Source organism: Diuraphis noxia, unplaced genomic scaffold (genome assembly GCF_037042655.1).
Source record: "Diuraphis noxia isolate RWA-SAM2 unplaced genomic scaffold, SU_Dnox_SAM2 contig0003, whole genome shotgun sequence".
Taxonomy (NCBI): domain Eukaryota; kingdom Metazoa; phylum Arthropoda; class Insecta; order Hemiptera; family Aphididae; genus Diuraphis; species Diuraphis noxia.
Genome location: NW_028301713.1, coordinates 23,439,504 through 23,463,387, shown reverse-complemented (window position 1 = coordinate 23,463,387; position 23,884 = coordinate 23,439,504). Strand labels below are relative to the sequence as shown.

The 23,884-nt window shown below is 30.2% G+C and overlaps 1 protein-coding gene and 1 long non-coding RNA gene across 3 annotated transcripts; one reads left to right on the top strand and one right to left on the bottom strand.

Moving 5' to 3' along the window:
- The first annotated feature begins 23 nt into the window (after positions 1 to 23).
- LOC107167813 (major facilitator superfamily domain-containing protein 6-like) lies at positions 24 to 23,759 on the top strand. 2 transcript variants are annotated; one of them, XR_016191170.1, is made up of 10 exons: positions 24 to 2,804; positions 7,620 to 7,739; positions 9,041 to 9,408; positions 9,590 to 9,733; positions 10,254 to 10,530; positions 12,197 to 12,384; positions 12,832 to 12,968; positions 13,213 to 13,577; positions 20,541 to 20,667; positions 23,461 to 23,759. XR_016191170.1 is itself a non-coding variant. In XM_089224637.1 (9 exons), the coding sequence occupies exons 2-9, from the start codon at positions 7,679 to 7,681 to the stop codon at positions 16,834 to 16,836; spliced, it is 1,704 nt and encodes a 567-aa protein (XP_089080763.1). In that variant the 5' UTR covers positions 24 to 2,804; positions 7,620 to 7,678; the 3' UTR covers positions 16,837 to 16,954. The 2 variants fall into 2 exon arrangements, 1 of the variants encoding a protein (XP_089080763.1); XM_089224637.1 differs by lacking the exons at positions 20,541 to 20,667; positions 23,461 to 23,759 and adding an exon at positions 16,673 to 16,954.
- On the bottom strand, positions 4,941 to 11,744 carry LOC149057064 (uncharacterized). The gene is made up of 2 exons (XR_016191171.1): positions 11,576 to 11,744; positions 4,941 to 5,124 (listed from the first exon to the last, which is right to left on the bottom strand). It is a non-coding gene; the product is annotated as an uncharacterized LOC149057064 (long non-coding RNA).
- Positions 23,760 to 23,884: the final 125 nt, after the last annotated feature.

Genomic DNA, 23,884 nt, shown 5'->3' with positions numbered 1-23,884 from the left:
AATCAAACCAGTTTTTATTAAAAATAGAATAATAATGTATCATACAAAAATTATAATTTATTAACTATTTAATTTAAAATATTTACCCTTAAAGTACAAGCATAAATACTTATTATGTAAATTCTGTAATATTTATATTACAATTTAATGTCACCACCTCCTACCTTACTAAAGATGCACTAATTTTCACTAAACTAAAAATAAATAAATTCATAGTGCACAGTTATGACTTATTCAATGGCGATATGTAGTCAACACATTCGATTCTAACTGTACAGCAGAGTGGTTATCTACTTTCCCGCTTTTTATTTTTTTGCTTCCATTAAAAAATAATATTTTTTTCTTTTTACACCAGATAATTTCGTTTTCCAACTAGAAAAGACACCTTAAGTTGAAGATTGAAATTTTTTTTCCTCCAAAATGTGATGACAGGACAGTGACAGTCACAATAAATAAGAATAATATTTAGGTTTCTAGACCAATTTATGCGTCATAAAACAATAACAAGTTACGGTACAATACCAGTTTTGTCTATTGATTTTTGTCTCTTATACTAGCTTTACAATATAATATACTATTACAGCTAAACTTTGGTAGGTAAGACGGAATCCTTGATACAGTGGCGTAGTTATGATTTTGTTCTGGGGGGGGATATATAATTTATTGGCTAAACATAAAGTGGTACTACGCCCCCCTCCCCACACCCCCAACAGTTCTTTTAATTTTTTTAACATAATTCTATACACAGTTAAATTGCACTTATTTATTACCGCCAGTACACCGTATACACTATACAATTTAGTATCTCCCCACCACTCTTGTTTGCTATTGCCCCACCATAAATAAAATAAGCAATAGAAATTTTGGCATAAATTCACTTTAGCTACCCAGCACATTTTTTGAATTTTTTTTTCGAAATATACGCATTTCAGCTAGTTAAGAACGATGATGCAAAACAAAAATTTAAGAAAAATATATTGTGCTATTAATACTACTTACACATTAAAAATAAATAAATAGTAATTCAAAATTCAAAATTAAAACATGTATTACACTCTAATATATAAAATAAGATCATAAAGAAAATTGTTTCTTGGTTTTTTAGCTAACTAGTTAATTATTTCCTCTGTGTCAATGTGTGCATTTTTGTGACAGCTAACATGGTTACAGGTTAATCCATTCAATCGATCTTATATAAAATGTATAAGTGGATTATATCCATGATTATAATTTATGACATAATATGGGTAATTTTATAACCAAGTAATCATATCAGTACCTATATAAGTCAATGCATTAAAGTCAAAAGGCTCTGGGGGGATCTATGATCTATCCACATCACCCCCCCCCCCCATAACTACGCCACTGCCTTGATAATACGAACAATTTATATGGTGCCGATTCAAACAGCGTATGTCGTTTTCGCAAAAAAAAACTCGATTTTCGTTTCCGCCAAAACGAAAAAGGTTCGATTTTCATTTCCGCCAAATCTACTTAGGTATACCTGTTGAACTGATTGAAACATTGTCGTTATCAACATAAACAGTTGTGGTAGGTACAAGTTTTGGTGAAACAGCGATATTATGAAGTATTTGTTTGGACCGACTTGTACGAAAAATTAAATTTGAACCCATCAAACACAATCATTTTTTCACCACATTTATTGGTAATGAATTCCATTACGTAAAATGCATTTAAAATTTAAAATGTTTTTATTTAAAAATTGTAATTGTTATTATTTTATTTATAATATATGTAGGTTTTCTAGTTTCTACGTTTAAAATCAATTATCTCTTTATGATATCTTCAATATTAAATGGTCATTGTTAAATCAACGGTCGATGCACTACAGATATGCTAGGGCCTAGGAGTTCTCAAACTCCAAGTCAATAATATAGGTAGAAATAGATTTGGTGGAAATGAAAATTGAACCTTTGAGCCCCCTGTCAAGTCGGAAATTCCGTTAAGACATTGGACGATCTTGAGTGATTTCGTCTTAGCGAGGTTTTAACTTTTTCTGCAGCACTACTCAGTGGCGCCAAAGTTCAACATTTTACCAATGACATTACTACATTAGACACCTCCACATAAAATTTTGATACACTTATTTCTTATAATTACATTAACATACATCAAGTATAGTTTTTTATAATATCGACTTTTAGTTCTTTAACTGCAATTCTTCATTAACTGTAATGTCTAATACAATCATCATAATATATTTAGAATGACAAAGATAACCCTCCTACTTACTAAAATCATCTATGACCAGTCATACTTACCTACATATTATTTTGACGCCACTGGTACTATTAGTAGGTACCTACTAATATTAGTACGTCTTACATCTTATACATTATACATACGACTATAGAGTATAGATAGCAAATAATGTTACATCATATTATTCTTAAATTATGTAATAATCTTATATTCTTATACATAATAATAAGATAATAGTGATCTAGGCGATTCAAGCGCTCTCTACTAACGCTACCTTATTTTAAAACTTTCTGGCAACAGACTTTAGAATGTTGATGACAATAATATTGTCATCAAGTATCAACACAATATTATGTAAATGTATTTATAATTGAATTGTAATAAAGTGTGTTAGGTACCTACTTACTGATTGGTATACAATTTGATTTATTTGTATTAATGTAAACGTATATTTGTATAATATTTTTAAGAATATCTACCTAGACAGCTACGATACGATGAAAATTACAAGTACCAATTTATTATTTTTGTTCATGTCTCCTATAATGTATTCACCAAGTCTCAATATTATAACTATAGAGGTATGTAAAATATTTTATATACATATCCAAATCTAAATAATAACTAATAACTATACAATTTACTTACTTATCTATTATAATAGTATAGGTACCTATATTTAATTAAAAATAATGAATACAAATTAAATAACTTTTGTTTTAAACAATATTTTTTAATATACATTTTTTTTATCATTTACAGGCGCTTGTGTTACGTATAGTATTGTAGTTTTTATTTTTTAATACTGAAAATAAAAATGTTAAATGTCGCCACACACTGCAGCGGTGGTGGAAAAATTCTTTTGTCTTGGCGGTGGCGGTAAAATTGAGTCCGGCTTCATTTGGCCGCCACCGCCACCGCCACCGCCACCGCCACCGCCACCGCCACCGCCACCGCCACCGCCACCGCCACCGCCACCGCCACCGCCACCGCCACCGCCACCGCCACCGCCACCGCCACCGCCACCGCCACCGCCACCGCCACCGCCACCGCCACCGCCACCGCCACCGCCACTGCCACTGCCACCGCCACCGCTACCGCTGCAGTGGGTGGCGACCTTAAATCTGCTTTAAATTTTGTCAGAAAATATCAAAATAGCCAATTCGTAAGATTGGTTTTTATAAATATTTCGAGTGTAAAAACATTTATTTAAATTATGTGATTTAATTTTTAACATTTTTTTTAACACATTGACCGCCATGAGCTCTTGTATGAGATCTCACCAGTTTACTCCCTGCCGCCAAGGGGGTTTTACTTGGCAACAGTTTTGACGATTTAAGCAAATATTGATAAAAAAAAAAACTAAAAATGATATCTGCAAGCTTATTACACCATCTGAAAGTGGCAACACTGTACTTTTCAAATCCGACAAAAAGTACCGAATATTGAGACTCCGTATGAGATCTCACCAAAAATCGATTTCGGTGAGATCTCATATGGAGTCTCGATATTCAGTACTAGTAATTGTTTTGAGATCTCAAATAAAATCTCATGGCGGTTATGAGTTACAAGACAAAAAAAACCGTGGCGGTCAACGAATTAAATTCATTATTTTTGTTAAGCATTGATGAATGTTTTACAATCAAAAGTTTCTACAACCAGATTTATAAATTGGCTATTTTGATATTTTCAAAAACAATTTTAGTAAAATTTATTATGTTTTATCTTCAATATTTTACACGTAGCATCGTACTAAACAATAAATTATATTGAAAAAAATTAAATTAAATACATTCATTGCAATAAAAGTAAAAACCATAAAGTTATTTAGTTTGTCAGGTCTTCTGGTATACTCTGTATATGTCAAATATTTATAGACCTTCAACATGTTTGTACAAAAAGAAAACCAATGTAAATTTTAGGTGTCTTATCGTTACATTATGTAACGGATACTTTTAAATCTTTACTTCAAGTGGTTATACTTTTGTATGGATAGCTAATGGTATAATATAACATTAGGTTCTCATCGGTTATCGAGACTATCTTCAAGCGATGTAATTTAAAAAAAATATATATCATTAATTATATTGAGACTATTGCAATAATACTACTACCTAACTGGGAACAAAATTAAAAATTAATACCTAATTAAAATTTTCAATAATGCAATTTAAAATGCCTATAAATGGATTACCGTGCTTTTGACACCACATTTGAATTCAACCAAATAATTGCCTAGATGTTGACGATCCGTACCCTTTTATTTGTCTTACCATTTTTTTGTTGCATTCCCACAACCTTTTGACATTATAATTTGAGTGAGCACTGAGCACCAGTTATAAAGGTTAGCGGTTAAATGGTTATATCCAGCATTCTGTACATCATAACCACGCCAACAGCTAGTTAGAGTAAATAGTTGTATTTAGTTTATATATTGTCTTTAATTGCCCGTATATATGTAGATGAGATAGTCACAATAACCGATAAGTAGGTATCCAAAATTATATACCTAATAAATATGCATATAATATTATTCTACAATAAGAGTTTTAATTTTATAAAGATATAGATAGGTAGGTAGGCATAAGTCCATAAGTGCTTCAACTTTATTACCTAGGTACCTATTAAATCTCTATCTCTAATCCCCGTAAATGTTAGTTGGTGTTTATAAACCAAGCTTAATTTTAAGCTATATAATAATAATTGTATGCAATTGATTAAATTAATATAAATATTTTTTAATTATTCATAATTTTATTCAATTGTTATACTAATTAATTCTACGTTATTACTTTAATTCATGTTTACTACTTATCTGGTAATTTATATGACGCCATAATATGTGTATGGTGTTAATGAAACGATGTTCATTCATGCGTCCATGCCATTGTTGTTACACGGCTGTGAAAAAAAAAATAAAGACTTTTTTACGTATTTCTTGTACATCACATGATGTGGTAACTATTACTCATTACTCATTAGTCGTTAGTAACTATACTTTAGCTATACGGCAAAAAGTATAATACAATCTAACTATAATCCGCGCTATATCATTAGGTATCATACATAAGAGTTACGAAAAAATTAAAACAGGTAATATCTGCTAATTATCAACAGCTGGTGACATACTTACATAGTCGGGATTTTTTTTTTTGGGTGGGGGGTTACTATATTTTATTGCTGGGCTAGGATATTGCCGGTTTCATTAGTTTTGATATATTGGGGGAAGTCTTAAGTCCTCCCCCCCCAAGCAACGGAACTGGGTGTCAAACAAATGTGTCACTCATTCAGGAGGCTGATGAGACACGATGCACGTTGTAACCCAGCTTAAAGCCGAGTTCACTGCAGGCTATGTTATCTTGTATTGTCGTGTCTAAAAGTTGAATTTAACCCAACTCTAAAATGTCCTGGTGGACCATGGTTAGTAGGTAAGTTCTATATCAATGTATCATGGTTATTGGTTACCAATGCCAATTAGAATACGACAAAATACTAAAATAGCCACACGACACGACGTAACTGTTAACCTTGCTTGACGTTTTAAATTAAATTACACATGAAAATAATACAGTGAGAGCCATTGCCAAAAAAAAAAACATACAGTAATACAGTATAAAATATAAAAAAACATTATTTAGGTACCTAATATCTATTTATGTTTTCAAAATTACTATTATCGACTTCAATAATAACATTGAGATTTAAAAAAAATAATAATTCACTATAATATAATATAACCTCGAGGCTTGAACTTTTAAAGTCACTAATATAATTTTTTTGTGCTTTTTCAATAATAAATCATTATAGTGACTGTTGCTTGTATAACTGTGCTTGACAATGTTGAAAAACTTACTCTCTACACTAAAATCTAAATAATGCGGATATCGGAGAATGTTGAAAATATAATTTTTTTTGAGGGGGGGAGGGGGTTGAGGCTTCGGCAATTAGCCATTAGCCTGTGGAACTGTCGGGGAGGAAACTGTTGATTTTTGATACTCGTGGATGTTTTTGGCAGAATTTCGAAGAGGCACCCGTAGGTTTCTGCCATGCCCAGGTGGGGAGCGGCGGCCTCACTTTCCAGAAAGCATGAACTGCCCGGAAAGTGATGCGGCCCATGACCGGGAATCGAACTGGCGACATGCGACGGTGCGCATCGCTTTAATCCACCCGGCCACTACTCCCCCCAATAATATAATTTTATTGTGTCTACATTAGTATAAGTTATATTATTTATAATTTAAAGTAGGTACCTACTTATATCAGTTATTATTGTACCATTTGTACCTATATGTATACCTAAGAATTAGAGCAGGTGTTCAATTGTAATTAGTAACAAACATATCTAATTTAAATGTAAATACACAAATATCTAGGTAGGTGGGTACCTATTAAAAGCACAACTAAAAATAAATTGATCACACAAACATTCCAAACTAAAGACGCTTGCACACCTTCGTGTTTTACATCGTGTCGTATTATTTCCATTGAGTCATACCGCGTTTTTACCGTCGTATCGTGTTTTTCGTCATTTCATGATGTTCGTTACTAATCAATCTAATCACGGTAATGGATATATTATATTCCCTCATTTTCATGCAATTTAAATGAGGGAATATTGATCTAAAAAGGTGGATTGATATCAGTTCATATCAATCCACCTTGGTTGAAAATCATATAGATATTAAAGATATTTAATGTCTATGTTGAAAATAAGTGAATGTGATGATAAAACATAAATACACCTACCATAGATAGAGAAGCAATGGAAGAACTTCGAAAATATTCTAACTGACATACCACAGAAAATAATATGATTATATCCAATGTTAATATCTATGATGATCATAGGTAATATGATATTAAATTTTTACAAATATTGAATTACGATTTTTGAGTTACCTAATCAAAGTTATGATTGCTGTAGTATTGTTCATGTTTTATTCTCTTGTTTTTAAGTAATTGCGTTTAATGTTTAATTTTAAAAATGGACAATAGTTGTGAATACGGTGTATTGTATCGATGCAAAACAATAATAATGTATGCATTAAACATTTAAAAAAATAAGCACTGTAAGTTACAGAGGTATCAACTAATTTTATTTGATTTGATACGCTTATTATTTATAAAATAAACTGATGAAACAGAATCTATAATTTAGTATACGATATGTGGTTTTTTAACCAATATATGTATGGCCAAAATATTTTGGTTATTTCTTTTTACCTATGCTTTGATGTATAATGTGTGTTTCTAACTTGCTGTCATTTATAGTACCTATCTACCTATATTTGGAATTATTTACATGTCGTCAATCATTTTAATAATACTCCATCTCGTTTTTCTCATCATCTTTCTGACCTTTATTTTATAATTAATAATATTTTTTAAATTTTAAGGTATTCGGAAACTAAAGATTCAAAACTAAAAAGTCAACAATTTCAAAACTCCGTAAAAAATGTTTTCAGTAAATAAACGTATGTTGCGGATGAAATTTCACTATTTTCTTTATTTGGGTGGTAAGTATAACAACATAATATTAATAATAAACATTTTTAAATAATATCAAATTTATAATGACAACTAGTTATTTTGCAAATACTTTCAACTATAGTTAAATGAAGTATATAATATTATTGCAAGCTGAATCTCAGACAATGTTATATGAGTAATGACTGGCATTATACCTAGGCATCACCAAGAATTTACAAAATACGATAAAAATTGTAGAAAAGTCCCATCTATAAGTTAATAACGTTAAAATATATCATACAATAATTTTTTTACTTACTACCTTATTTAAAAACAATATATATTGAATAAATATTTGACATGGGTGACATTGGGTTGGATATCTTGATATCTATGTATAATATTATACAAAATATTAAAGTTTTAAATTAATAATACGCAAGAGTGTAAGAAAATTGCACAGTACCTTATCCCTAAATACCTACCAAACTATTCAATTAAAGTTTAAATAAAATGTTTCATACGTACCCTTATCTAAATAGGTTTTTAAGTTATGCAAAACAAAATTTGTGTTTATGAAATCAATATTTGTAACACCGATATTTAAATCCCTCAAATGCATATAATTCGGTTTCTCGCGATGAGGAATGAGGATGTATTCAATTGAAATCTATTTAAAATATTCAATTTTTTCAAAAATATGAATAAACCTTTTAAAATTCAACTTAAATTATTATTATTTTCCAAAGCGTCGGAAAAAAAGAATGAATAATAATGGCAATTTTGATGCAAAACGAATTTTTGAAAAAAATTTCTTTGGTGTAACTTAAAATCTAAGACACTTGAAATTTTCTTAGGTCCATGTTTATACATTTCAATTTTTATGAGTGTTTGAATTTAAAATGTCTTCAATTTTTGATATTCAGCAGTTTTTGATTTGATTATTTATACGTTATGCTATAGAATCGTTTTTCATTTGCAATGATTTACAATTGTTATATATACTACATGTCTAAATATTATACACTACTATATTATATTATATATACATTTCAAATCAAACATATTCATTACAAAAACATAATACGACAATATTGATATACAGCATTGTGGTTCCCACTGGTCCAACTTTTTTTGTATATTTTTAAGTGAATAATATGGTAGTGTAACTAACCTAATCTAACCTATAACAGGTTACTTTTCGTCTAACATTTTAGTCCTAGATGTGTCACTGAATTACTGCCATATTTTTACATTTGAGTTTCAGATAGTTATAATTTATATTCTATCATAAACCAATTATAATACCTAAAAAGCTTATGGATTAAACTATATAACTGGATTTCAGGTGTTGCTTCAATCGTAGGATTTTCTCCGACCATAGCTAAACAAATGGGCTATTCACCGATGTTAGTTGGTTACCTTTACACATATCTATCTATTTTATCCTTTTTAGTAAAGCCTATTATTGGATTCATAGTTGATAGATTTCGAGTGAAAAGAATCATGTTTTTAGTATTTGTTTTGATATGTGGTATAACAGCATTTGCGTTAAACTTTATTCAAAAACTACCAATGAAAACAACCGCGATTTTAAGTTGTAATACCACAACAGTATTGGACGTTTGTTCAAACGTTGCTGACCTGCAGTTGCCTGAATGCGATGACAGTCTATCTAAACTCTTAATAAACAATTCTGTGTCAATTACATGTCAAGTACGTTATCAATTGGTAAAATAAAAAATAATAGACAATTTTAACATATAATTTTTCGTATTTTATTATGTATGTGATAACGTACTGTTTATAATTTTTTGTAATTTTTAGTAAAATAAATTAAAAAGCTTAATAAATACACAAATGAATAATCAATACGTTTTGTATGTATTCTTTTTAGTTGTTTTGTCAACCAAATAAATCATTTCGGGATGAAATATGTAAATCTTGGGGTATGGATTATTGTATACCTCAATATAACACAGATACAAACAATAATCTTGAATATTTCAATGTATCTTTGTTCAAAAGCATAACAAATCAGGTAAATTGTAAATATTAAGTTATTCGCATCAAAAATTGGTATAGGTAGAAGTATGGATACACAAAGGATATTTCTGGTAGTCAATTTCTATAACTATTTGTGTTTTATGATAAAGGGGGGGTTCACAACTCATCGTGTCGTGTCGTGTTTTGTACATTGAATAAGTCGGTAACAAAATGTTGGTCACATACCTACTCAAATGTCACCCATGTATTAAATGTACTTACATGATACGACAAAGTGTGATGTGAACTTCTCCCAAAATCGATTTTTACACTTATTGTTAAGTTCGATCAGAACAAAATATAAACTGATTCGAAATTAATATACGAAATTAATAAATATTACCTATAGTTTATAGACATGGGGTCGATTTAAAATCAAACTTTGCCAAACAATTTATATATTATATAATACCAATTTTTTGATACATATTTTATTATTTTTAACTAAAAATCATAATGTTGCATGTCATTGAAGTTATTTGTAATTTTTATTATTAAGTTATATACATTATTAGATAGAAAACAATTTTGGGTTTGAAGTGAATTCGGCGCAATTCAAGGAAAACCAGGTTTTATTTCCCGCATGTTTAAAACCAGTGTGTACTCGATGTGAGATCGACTGCTCGAATGGTGTAATTATGGAATTAGCTACTGTTACAAAATTTGAAGCAAATATTTGGAACATTCTTAGTTTTCATCAGTCTTGGGAATATTTCATTGTTATGAGTTTATTTTGGATTGGCCAAGCAATCACTTGGAGTCTTCAAGATCCAATTTGCTTTGATCTCTTAGGTGATTGTTTCTATATTTTAAAGTTAATTAATTATTAATTTATCACAATAAATTAAAAATAGTTACAATTAAAAAAAAAAAAACCTAAAGTATAGTGTATATTATCATTTTTAATATGGTTGGTACATGATAAACAAAAAATAATGTAATAAATAATGCTTATTGACTTATTGCTTAGAGCCAAGGCTGGACATTAACGAGTTAGTAAGTTAAAAGTTAAGTTAATGTTAACTTATTAACTTAACTTACTAGTTCACTGTTTTAATTAACTTATTTTTAACTTAACTTATTTCTATCTACGTTAACTTAAAATCAATTTCTACTTTTTTAATATCACCAATTAAGTTAATTTTGAATTTTTGTTTTATCTAGAATATATTTTAGTCTATAATGGTTCGTCGATTTAAAATACGTAGAATATTAGAAAATATTATTGGAAAACCGTTTGGGCGAATCGACCCAAAATACAGCCTGTTTGAGTGAGGGTTTAGTCAACTAAAACTACCGTTGGGGGAATAGATATATATACTGTTTGGGCGAGAATTATTCAATTAAAAATACCGTTTGAGTAGTATGAAATGCTTATAATATACACTCAACAACTAATTAAACAAAATCATATAAAATATAAATAATCTACTGTCAAAAATCATAGAAAATATGAATAATTGATAAGAATAAGTAAAAAATCGTATAAAATATAAGTACCTAATTTACTGTCAAAAATCATATAAAATATGAATAATTAATAATAATAAGTTAAATAATAATGGGTACTGTTGTTTACGACTACGATAAATGGATCGCCTAATTAAATTAATATCAGAATAGTTAAGTTCATTGTGAAGTACTGACTTATCTACTAATAATTCTTTCCTATTAATTTTATTAGGTTTTTCATGTGTTTGTTCAGTAGCTTTTTTTTTTTAGAAGAACTTCGAATTATATCTATAGCTAAAGATCTTTTTGTACTCGGTTCATGGTTATGTAAATGTGTTGTCATCTCTAATATATTTTTTAAATTACTATCAATTAAGACACTTACGTTGCATTTTTTGTTTGTACAACGAAATCGAATTGTTTCATTTTGAAGAATATTTGATTCCGTGTACTTATATTGTTCGATAACTATACATCTTTTACTTATTTTCGTAGTTAAAATATGTTCGATTTTCAAATCCATTATAAATGTAAAAAAATATAAAAACTGACAACTGACTACTATTGTTAGAATTAATTACGTTATGTTAATACGATACGATAATAATAAGCGTTTTATGCGCAACCTGGTTTGTCCTACGCACATGCGCAGAAGTATGGAACAACATGTGCAGCGCAGCCACCGTTTACCGCGGGAACTACTAGCTTGTTCCGTCTATGAGTATAAGGTCTATGTGTAAAAGGTACAAAGTTCGCGGCTCGAGATATGGGGGAACAAGTTATGTGATAACCGTGCGTCCGCGGCGATCACATAAAGTAGGGAGAGGTAAATGGTGATAACGCGTCCGTTGTCGCCATAGTATATTCTTAACTTTTAGTAAACTCTTTACTTAACTTTTAATTTAATTCTAACTGAGTTAAACAAAAAATCATTAACTTGCCCAGCCTTGCTTATAGCTATACAAATATAATATGTTAACCTATGCTTTATTGTTATATTATTCAGGTGCTGAATTTGAAGATTTTGGTAAACAGAGGTGTTGGGGATCTATTAGTTGGGGACTTTTCTCGATATTTGGCGGAGCACTTATTGATTATTTTAGTAATAGTGATATTCACAAGAACTACTCACCGATTTACTATCTATGTTTTATAATCGTAATGTGTGATTTTGTAGTAGCTTACAAAATAAAAGTAAGTTACTTGTATTTAATACATTATAGTCATTCAGTGGCGCCCAACCCTATTACTAGGTGTAGCGGTCACTACACCTTGAAAATAAGGGGTGGGTGGGTTTAATAACATAAAATATGTTCATTATTAATTATCATATTAGTTGGTACCTATTTACTAATATTATCAATTAAAATATGTTAAAATGTATTAAGTAATATAATTTTGAGTTTTTGAGGGAGTGGGTGGGTGAGTAAAATTTATTTTTTGCTACACCTGAAAAATATATCTTGGGCACCACTGTAGTCACTAAAAGATTAGTGAATTATTGTATTTATACAATAATTTAATGTATATTAGTAGACTGTAGATATTTAGGAATAATATATAATTATAAATATTACACTGTTAACTTCTCAACAATACGATAATAAATTATTTCTTAAATGTTTACATGATTTATTGAAGATAACTGAGACAATTGGATCTAAAAATACACTATCAGACGTATTCAAATTGCTAAATAATGTGAATATTGTGATATTTTTTTTGTGGATCATACTAATGGGTGTTTGTACATCTATGGTGTGGAATTATTTATTTTGGTAATAAAGCAAATTTTAAATCTATTTAACATTAAATTATATTTTTATTATTAAAAAAAAATTATTTACTTATTTATAATTATAAAAGGTTTTAATATCAAAAATTGGTAGTTCCTACATTATAAACTTATAAGTTATAAACTTAATAATATTTTGTATTTTTGTGTCTATTTTATGGTTAGTTTTTTATTTAATATCTATTAAATTTTAAATATTTTTTGAATTTAATTTGCCTATCTTATAGGTATATGGAGGATTTAACTCGGAAGTATCACAGTGAAAAGAAATTGTGGATAAAAACATTACAAGGTTCAGCCCTAGGAATTCAATGCATTGGCGGTGAAATGCCATTTTTATTTTTTTCTGGTTGGATTATCAAACGAATTGGCCATTCGCAATGCATGGCGTTAGGTCTTTTCACTTTTGCTATTAGGTTCTACTTGTACTCTATTATAACCAATCCTATTTGGATACTGCCAGTTGAATTCACCAACGGCATTACATTCGGATTGTGTCACGCTGTATTGATGGAATATGCAAGAATCGTCGCTCCTGCAAGTGCTGTTACTACTGTGGTAGGATTTTCTGGAGCACTGTTTGAAGGTGTAGGTATGTGTACGACATAATGCTTATGGCATTTATTATTTTATTATATTCACTTTAACAGTGTGTTGGATATTTTTATCTTCAAGTTGGCTACCTATGCTTCTTAACATATATTACTATACTTTATGTTAGCTAAAAATTGTGTCCTTCGTGTAAAGTGTTTTGTGTACAAATTTTTGACTTACTAGCTGTACATTAAATGTCTTGCAATCTATGTGTTTGGTAAGTACCATATAACATAATATTATTAGAGAATCTCTACCATAATAAGTTTTATTATTAAAGTATATTAATATAATTATTTTTTTCCTTGCTTCTGTTTATCCCAGAGCATTTAAGTTGAAAATATTTGTTTTAACTAAAGATAGGATGAGAATGACTTAAAAAAGGGTAAGTCGTGGATGTCGCCCTGCTAAACAGTAGGTTACTGTTATGGATGAAATTAAATTTGAATCCAATGATATTATATCATTGTATACGAAAAACGATTCTGTGCAGAGACGGTTTATCTGTCTAGGTCCTAGATAAAATTTATTTGTCGGGTAGAAAAGCTTGAAAATTTAATACAAGGATCTTAACATATTGTTAAAATAGCAGTTGATAAATAAAATAAATTCATAGTCACAATTTTTTTTTATAAGCATTCAAAGTTTGAATTTTGACAAAATACGTAAAAATCACGAAAATTCGTGATACAAAACTTGTAAAGAATCTTGTATTAAATTTTCAAATCTTGGATTCAAAAAGAAATTTTTTTATGAATTTCTAACTTTTTATTTAGAAAATTTACAATCTGTATTACACAATACAATAGGTAAAATAGATGACTGACATTACACTATATACATAAAATAACATGAAGCACAAGATGAGGGAAATCATCCAGCGATGGTACCCTCCAGTAATTAATTTTTTTATACATTAATATAAGATTTCTCGTCATCAGTTTCTTTTGAGTCGGCGCGGTGGGTTGTGAGGAAGAGTACCTACGTGATGCTAGGTGAGTGACTAAAGGATTGGGATGGTGTTGCAGTTTAGAGTGAAATCTATTATAGTACAATATTTAGCTAGTTGGTCAACTGTTGGTATTCTTAGTTCTTTGTGCAGGGTTTCATTTGTTACGTACTAAGGGGCCGAGGCTATTAGCCGGAGAGTGATGGACTGGGAAGCTTGGATAGTGCGGAGTAGGGGAGGTTTGGCACACCCCCAGATTTGCATACCATACGCCCAAATGGGTCTGAGTAGAGATTTGTACAATGTGTGGACTTTATGTGTATTGATAGATTAGATTTGAGAATCAGTCTAAATAGATGAAGGTGGTTGTTAAGGATTTTACGTTTGGACTTTAAATGCAGTCCCCATGTCAATCTTTTGTCAAGTAAAATTCCTGATACGTTACCGTAATCGTAAGATTCGATGTAGGAATCTCGACTCCTTCAAGTTGAAGCGAGGGGAGATTGCATTTTCGCAATATAAATGACTCATGGAAAGATTTATCAGGATTTATTAAAATTCTCCACTTGGTTGCCCAGGTGTTTATTAAATTGAGGTGATTTTGGAGATAGTTTGAAGATAGAATGGGGTCTGGATTGAAGGAGAGTATAGCTGTATCATCTGCATAAGTTGCTTTGGTCGTGTTTGTTGTTTTGGAATATCTGATGTATATATATAAAACTAATCGGGCGATAAGTCACTTCCTTGTGGAACACCAGCAGAGACAGTTTGTCTGTCTAAGATATATTATAGATTATTAAAATTCTTCAAATCTTAGATTTAAAAAGAAAATTTTTTATGAATTTCTAGCTTAAAATAATTTGCGAATATTTGTGATTTTTACGTATTTTGTTAAAATTCAAATTTTGAATGCTTATAAAAAAAAAATTGTGATTATGAATTTATTTTATTTTTCAACTGTTATTGTAACAATATGTTAGGGGCCTTGTATTTAATTTTCAAACTTTTCTACCTCATAAATAAATTTTTATCGATATTAATTTTAAAAAAAAACTAATCATGATCGAAAATTGCAACTACCTATGAACAGTTCAACTTAAGTCGAAAACACACACACACAAAAAAAAAAATAACACACACACATCATGGTAAAATCAATACATTCATCGCTCCGCTCAGAATCTAAAATATAGGTGTCATTAGCATCCTATTTTTAGTTATAACTAATTCAATTGGTATAGTGTAAATTATAGGTGCTATATTTTTATACACTTTTATACATTTGTGTTTTGGAAGTCTTTGGAAAATTAAAATTATTCTTCACTGATTTTAAAATGTTGGTGGAACGCTTAAACTAAATCCACGGAACATTGGTTAAAAACCACTGAATTAAATTCACACTAAAAATGTACATTATAAATGTACAGTTTCTACTTTAAAGATTCATCAAATAATATTATGAATTAATTTCAAAAGATTTTTTTTTTTTGAGGTTATTTAAAACAACACTCACATCCACCCCGTGGACCCCTGGTTAAGAATCTATGATGTTAATTATTTTGGAAAAAAAAACTATTAATAACTGTTAATTTATTGCTTAAGAGGACGTTACACCCGCATGTGTTGTCTCCGTCTTACAAGTGCGTAACATAGCAAAATCTGTTTAGCGCGGGATAACTGTTCTCTCTCAATACTTATAATAGAATTTTCAAAATTTCACAACGCATAGGTCAGAACTTTATCTGTGTCATAGCGTCGTTATTTTTTTGATAGCACAAACCAATAATTTTAAGTAATTTAATAAAAAAATAAAAAATAAATGCATTTTCTTAAGCTTATAACTTTAATTATATTTATGTTATCAAAAAAATAACTACGCTATGACACAGATAAAGTTCTTACCTATGCGTTGTGAAATTTTGAAATTCTATTATAAATATTGAGGGAGAACAGTTGTCCCGCGCTAAACAGATTTTGCTATGTTATACGTTTGTAAGATGGAGATAACACATGTGGGTGTGGCGTCCTCTTAAGAAATAAGTAATTTTTATCATATTATTATTTAGCAATAATCAATAATCATGATTAAAATTTTATCTGCACTGTGCATTTAACTTCGTTTATCAATTATATATTTTGTTTAGGTATATCTTTAGGTGGTTTGATTGGTGGATTTTTTTATGGAAAATTCGGAGGAGTATCAACATTTAAGTTATTTTCTATCTGCTCCTTATTCATGGGTATTCTTCACGTTTTATTCATTATGTTTAGTAAGAAAAATGTAAATAGCATAGATAGCATAAACTAAAATAATTTTTATTTAAGTTAAAGCTACCTACCAAATTTAATATTTTTATAAAATAAGTATAAATAACATTATAAAGTAATTTATGTATATTAAAGTATACCTACTTATAATAATTTTTGATGATTTATAATTTATAAATTCTATTGTTGAATATTTATGATTTATACCTATATACTTATAGCTTGAACTGAATTATAAATATTAATTAAGAAAATAATTCTAACGTTTTAAGTATTAATCATTAGTTGTACTGGCCGGGATGGACAATAATAGGCCATGACGCCCGGTAACTGTATAATCTAACAAAAAAAAAAGAGAAAACATAAAAAAATATATAAAATTGTATTGGAAATGACGACAATCAACAAAATTGAAAAAAAGGTCAAAAATTGCAAAAAGTTGCACTTAAAATGTTTATATATTAATTGGTACGATTTGTGTTTCGAGGTTTCGACTGTTTTCGAATAATTAAGTCGACGTGGTTTAGCCATTAGCCGTGGTGCATAACCTAAAAATTGTAAATCGTTTTATCAAGTGAGGGCACGATAAGCGTGGTCGTCGGTTGGTACCTTAGATCATATATATGATCTAAGGTTGGTACTAGTTTGTATTGTCACTCTGGTTTGAGATCTTGATAAGCAAAGATCAAACGTGATAAGTGATAAGATCGCAAAAAAAAAAATAACAAACTTTTCATTTGAAATATTATAGTGTGTTTGATTTTTTTTCTCGTGTTTTGGCGTATTTTATTAAAAAGAAAAATAAGGATACCGTCCTATTCAATCGAGCAAGATGAGTTCACCGAGTAATCAACAGTTATCAGTCGACGTTAATGAGCTGATAAATGCTATACTTGAACAAAACCGATTACGTGAAGAACAAATGCGGAACTTAGTAGACAAGTTGATGGGACAGAGTCACAACTACCAAACAACTACGTCGTTCGTACCGAATCACTTACAACTCATACAGAATTTTGATGTAGAAACTGGTGACACTAGTGTAGCAGATGAATGGTTAAGTGCATTATGTACGGCTGCTAAACTCAATAACTGGCCGGATACATACACTATGGAGGCAGCAAGATCAAATTTGAGTGGCCCTGCAAAACAGTGGTATCTAAGCTACATGGCGGATCTCAAATTTTTGATGATTTTAGAAAATTGTTTAAGGTCACATTAACGAGTGAAGAAAGTATGCTTATGGAGGTTCAAGCAGAACATTCCGGAAGAGTTGATCATACACGTCCCAGAGAAACCGTTGTTAAGCCAAGTACTACATCAATGACGCAGAACCATTGCAAGGATAGTCAAGGAGTGGAAGGAAACGGGAATTGTGTCAGATACCGTTTCACCTTATGCTTCCCCGGTGCTCCTAGTCCAAAAAAAGGATTGTGATCCCAGACTGGTGGTGGACTACCGAAAGCTTAATGCTTAAACGGTGCGAAGGGTATTCCCTACACCACAGCTGTATGATCATTTGTAGAGCTTGTATGGGGCGAAATTGTTTTGCACTTTGGATTTGGCCTCCGGGTACCTGCAAGTACCTCTTACGGAATCAGCCAAGGCGAAAACCGCATTCATCACTCCTGATGACACAGGTCAGTTTGAACGAATGGTGATTGGTCTCATTAATGCCCCATATGAGTTCTCAAGGTTAATGCGACGGGTACTCAATCCGTTGAAGGGAAAGATTGCTATGTGGTACTTGGATGATGTGTTGGTGCCTGCTATATCGTACGAGGAAATGTTGGATAGGTTGAAATTGGTATTTGAAGCATTTCGGACAGCACACCTAACACTCAACTCCATGCGTAAAGGTCGTAGGATTTCACGACCTGTCAGGTTACTTTTCAGTGGACCGGACTGTCGGTAAAATAATGGAAAGTTATTATTTTCCTCGGATGTGCCGCTACGTGCGTTTACATATACGGTGTTGTCCCGAATGTGTTTTAACTAAATTACCCCTAGGAAAACAACCTGGAACATTACATCCAATTATAGCAGGGAAACGCCCATTTGAGATACTAAACTTAGATCATCTAAGACCATACGTTAAGTCTACCAGAGGAAACCAATATATTTTGGTAATGATAGATAACTTAACTAAGTATGTGAAACTGTATGCTGTGAGAAGCTGTGGTACGGAAAGTGTTATCGCTAGTCTAGAAAAGTTTATATTACAGTTTGTTATTCCAAGGAGAATCATAAGCGACAGGGGTACGGCTTATACATCCAGAGCGTTTGGGGAATATTGTTCTCGTTATGGTATAAAACACACTTTAAATTCCGTTAGACACCCTCAAGCAAATGGCCAGGTTGAAAGGGTTCCTGTTATACAGTTATAAGTTAGTTCCTGTTATACAAGCTACTATGGAAACAGACCGTACTTGGGATAAGCATATTACTGAGGTGGAGTTTAACCTTAACAACGCATATAATAAAACTATGGGAGACACGCCTTTCCATGTATTGTATGGCTATTTTCCCACTTTCAAGGATGGCGTATTGCGACATGTGGTAAAATATTATGTATGGGATGATTCTACGAGACTTCAGGAGAGGGTATGCGAACGTATATCAAAAGTGCATAAAATGTGGAATCTTTGGTATGATACAAAGCACTCCACGCCAATCGTTTACAGGGAGGGAGACATTGTCTACATAAAGAGACCCCCTGAGGCAACGGGTGAATCAACGAAACTACAACCTAAGTATCGTGGACCACTCATTGTGACACATGGACTACCTAATGACGTATACAGTGTGTCAGCATTGCGAGCTGAAAAAGGGAGACAATATGCGACTACAGTCCACGTGTCTCAGATGAAATCATATCACCTGCCTGACTCAGATTCGTAGGAGGATGACAAGCAATCTTGTACAACTTCAGAAGAACAATGTGTAGTAGGAGAGGCTGACCCAGACAGACCACAAGAAGAATCTACAGAAAAGTTATCAAAATCCATAACTGAACTCTCACCAGGTGTAGGAAAAACGACTAGGATAAGGCGGCCATCGAGATAGCATGAGGATTATAAAATGTGATTACTTTATACTATGTTGGTCCTTTTTGTTTACCATGTCTACACTCATCTGTATATACCGTGAGGCAATATTGAAATTATGTGTGTTTGTATAGGTATGTAATTAATTTTTATGCTTAGAATACAAAACGTAGTTCCTCCTACAGACTTAAATTTAAAAGAAACAAAATCCTAATATGATTTTGATTGTATTATTTATATATATATATATAGTAAGAATGCTTTATTTGCTATTTAAACTAGTGTTTAAATGTTTATTTTTTTTGTTTAGTCTATTATCAAAATGTGTAAGATGTAAAAGTAGGTAATGGATTAAGTTTGAAATTATTATTTACTATTAATTAATTACTAACTATTTACATGTATTTATATATATATATATATTATATAATGTATTATATGTTTTCATATTATTTTTGTTTTCAATGTTCATTAAGTGAGGACCCTTAAACTCATCAGGATGCCCGAATGTTATCTATCATATATAGTGGTGGTAGGGGTGATCACTGATGATAGAGTGGACAGTGCACATTGCACGCATAGAGGCTGTGTATAGCTGGACAGCGCTGCGCTATGTGCAATCTTTTAATTTTTGAGCAAACTTTATAATTAATATTCTACATTCATGTATAATGAATAATGATTAATTGTTCTACAGGCAACCATCTTTTCTGACAAAAAATACATATTAAATAAGATCGTTTTCGTAAACAAAAAACTAAAGAAGGAAAAAACAGAACACAAAGAAAACTCAATAAAAATACTCATAATATCAATAATCTAAGGTACTTGTGCACAAAATAAAATAAATAATAATATACAAATTTAATTACAAAAATACAAAATAATTCAAATTCAAAATCATATCATTGTATGTTCAATTTCTTATCATGTTTATTATAATTATTATTCTATATCCATAGATAATAAAGAAATGGATGGGCCATGCTATTGTTTTCATCTGTGACGGAAGAGAACTTAAGTTACCAATATGGTTACAAAATGTAGCACAGGTTACTGAATATTGGTATCATAGGCTTTATCAGTTTATTACCATAAATATTAAATAATAATAAATCATTATATTACTATATTCGTATCTTGTCTTGAATAGAGAAATCAAATAATTAAAGTTTTAACTCTTAAGTTATAATATTGTGAATTACAACTAAAAATGATGTACTCATTTGCATCAATTAAACATATATTTTAATAAAAACGATTGCATCGAAAACATATCCATTGTAGATACTCACAGGGACCAATTGACGAATTTAATTATCTTCAAATATTTAGATATACGAATGTATCACGAATTAAAAAATAAAAATGATACCATAAAAATTAGGTCCAAATACACAAAACTTGTTTTATTTCAAAACCAATAACTTTAATATGTTTTTATGTAATTTTTAATTTTAATTTTAATGTAACTAAACTTATTCATTAACCTATTATTTAACCTATGTTTATACTTTATCATGACAAATAAATTAAATAAATTCTTATTTGTCATGTATTATCTATTGACAAAATGACAACATAGACCTCATTCTAGACTTAACCTAAGTTTATGATTGACAATAACAAAATTGAAAATATCATTATTAATATTAGTTATATCATATTTATTTATCTATTGAATAGACTCTATTCTGTGATATTATTATACATTATATTACTATAAGTTTTTGACATAGTGCCCTATTGCAGATCACTCATTTTATATAAATTTGTATTTATACCGGACAATTATTATTTTCTTATATCAATATTATTGTCATCATTAAAAATTATTAATTATCCATGGTTCTATGCCCTATCTGATTGTTGATTGTCGAATGGTAATTAATGGACTGACATATTTTAAAATTTCACGCGCCGTGACGTCATGCTTTAAAATTTTGCTACCCGGCAACCACTATGTAACCACTGTCTAACTACTGTGGTAACATAAGTTCTCTTCAATCACAGAACGCTCCGTGTATATTAAGGTATAGGGATGGCCCACGGATAATAGATATACGGTCGAATCCAAACACCGCTAGCCAATTAAAAACGATTATTGTTATATGACGTCACAATAGACCTAAATTCTCGCGGCTGCACGGCAACGGACGACAGGCGTATTCAATATATATTTTCATCTTAGAACTTAAATTGATTTTTAATTTAATGTTTCTTTCACCAAATTGGTTTTTATTTTTTTAATAAAAAGTATACCTACCTATACTATAAGTAATATTTGTAATTAATTAAATAAATAATGTGTTAATTACACTAATTAACGTTCAAAAAATAATTTTTCAATCATTTTTTTGTAATCATAACTTTAGGAGTAATATTTTAGGTCTGGAGATTTTTTTTCCAAGATCGCGAATTATTTCCTGGGGTTTTTCAGATTGTTATTCTGTTTACCATATTTTAATTACGTACTTAAACATATAAAAATTATGGATATCAATGAATAGTAATGAGTTATTTAAGAGACTGATATATTTAAAGTTAACTGAATTTAGCTTTGTGAATTTTAGTTTACATACATACATTAATATAAATTTATAATACAAACATTCAATATTAATAATGTATTTGAAACAAATTGTGCAAAATTAATAAGATAAGTATTTACAAGTTCAAACTTTAATTTTACAAATATATATAAACAATTAATAATTTTTACTTAAATAAATGTATAATAAATATTGTAATGAGATTTATGATTTTATACATGTATATTTTATTAAATAATAGTATTTATACCTTTTTAGGTACATCATATTGACATTAATTAATTAAGAATCAGGATCAATTAATATAATTAAAAAAATATTATAAGGTTTAAATACTAGTTATTTTAATATTACAATCACATACAATCTATGTTATTATTTTTTTCATTTTTTTAGTTGATTTTATTTCTATTTTGATGTTCATTAATTGGCTTCTTAAATTAACTTTAAAATCGTTTTCCAAAAACTTCTTAAGTCTTATGATTCCACTTATCTTTTCTCCGACAGGCATTAATCCAAACATGGCATAGTTTTTGATCTTTTGGAAATGTATGATAAGATATGTTAGAATTTTAGATTCTGAACGGAGTGATGAATGTATTGATTTTACAATGATGTGTTTTTTTTTTGTGTCTGTGTACAGCATAACTAGTCGAAATAATGCTTCGATTTCAAACTTTGGGGGTGGTTTCTGATTTTAAAAGTGAATATCCTTGGTGCATTATAGAGGTCAAAAGTAAACATTTTCTAACAGTTTTCAAAAAAATTGAAAAAAACAAAAAAAGACAGAAAAACTGGAATTACTGCATTAGCGGGCTGGCGGCTGGAATGCGGAGGTCTATTCTGACGTCACACTGTTTGAAATCACGCCCCCCAAACAACACAATGCTTCGACCGTATGTCTATTATCCGTGGAGATGGCCCATCCATTTCTTTATTATCTATGTCTATATCGTGGTTTTTATCATATCAATATCATTATTATTATCATAAATAATTTGATTTATTCTCCATGCTTTTCATGGAGTAAAACACTAATGGAATCAAAATGACTGCCTAATACAGGAATCATATGCAATGCGCCTTCCATGTATAGAGTTCAGTGCGTCTATTTGGTGTATGGTGCGGAAAGAAGCGGTACCCGCATTGAGCCACACGCACACTAATATTCATTTACGACTAACACATAGATCCTGGGCGGCGAAGAAAAGATTGGAAATCGCCTAAATATTGCTCCTTAAATATGTGGTATAGCGAGGCCCTTTAAGATAATTAAGACTATTTGCAAGGTAGACTAAACTTTTGAGACATGTATAGTTATTTTGACCCTAGTAAGTGTAAAAATGAATATTTATTTTATTTTATCCAAGCAATCCATAAGGATTTAAATACCTAGAGTCTACATTATATGTACCTACACAAGATGAGCGTAAAAAAATCCGTTAATGTATATTTTGTTCGCGGTTTTTTTTTAGTATTCTGGCTAGGT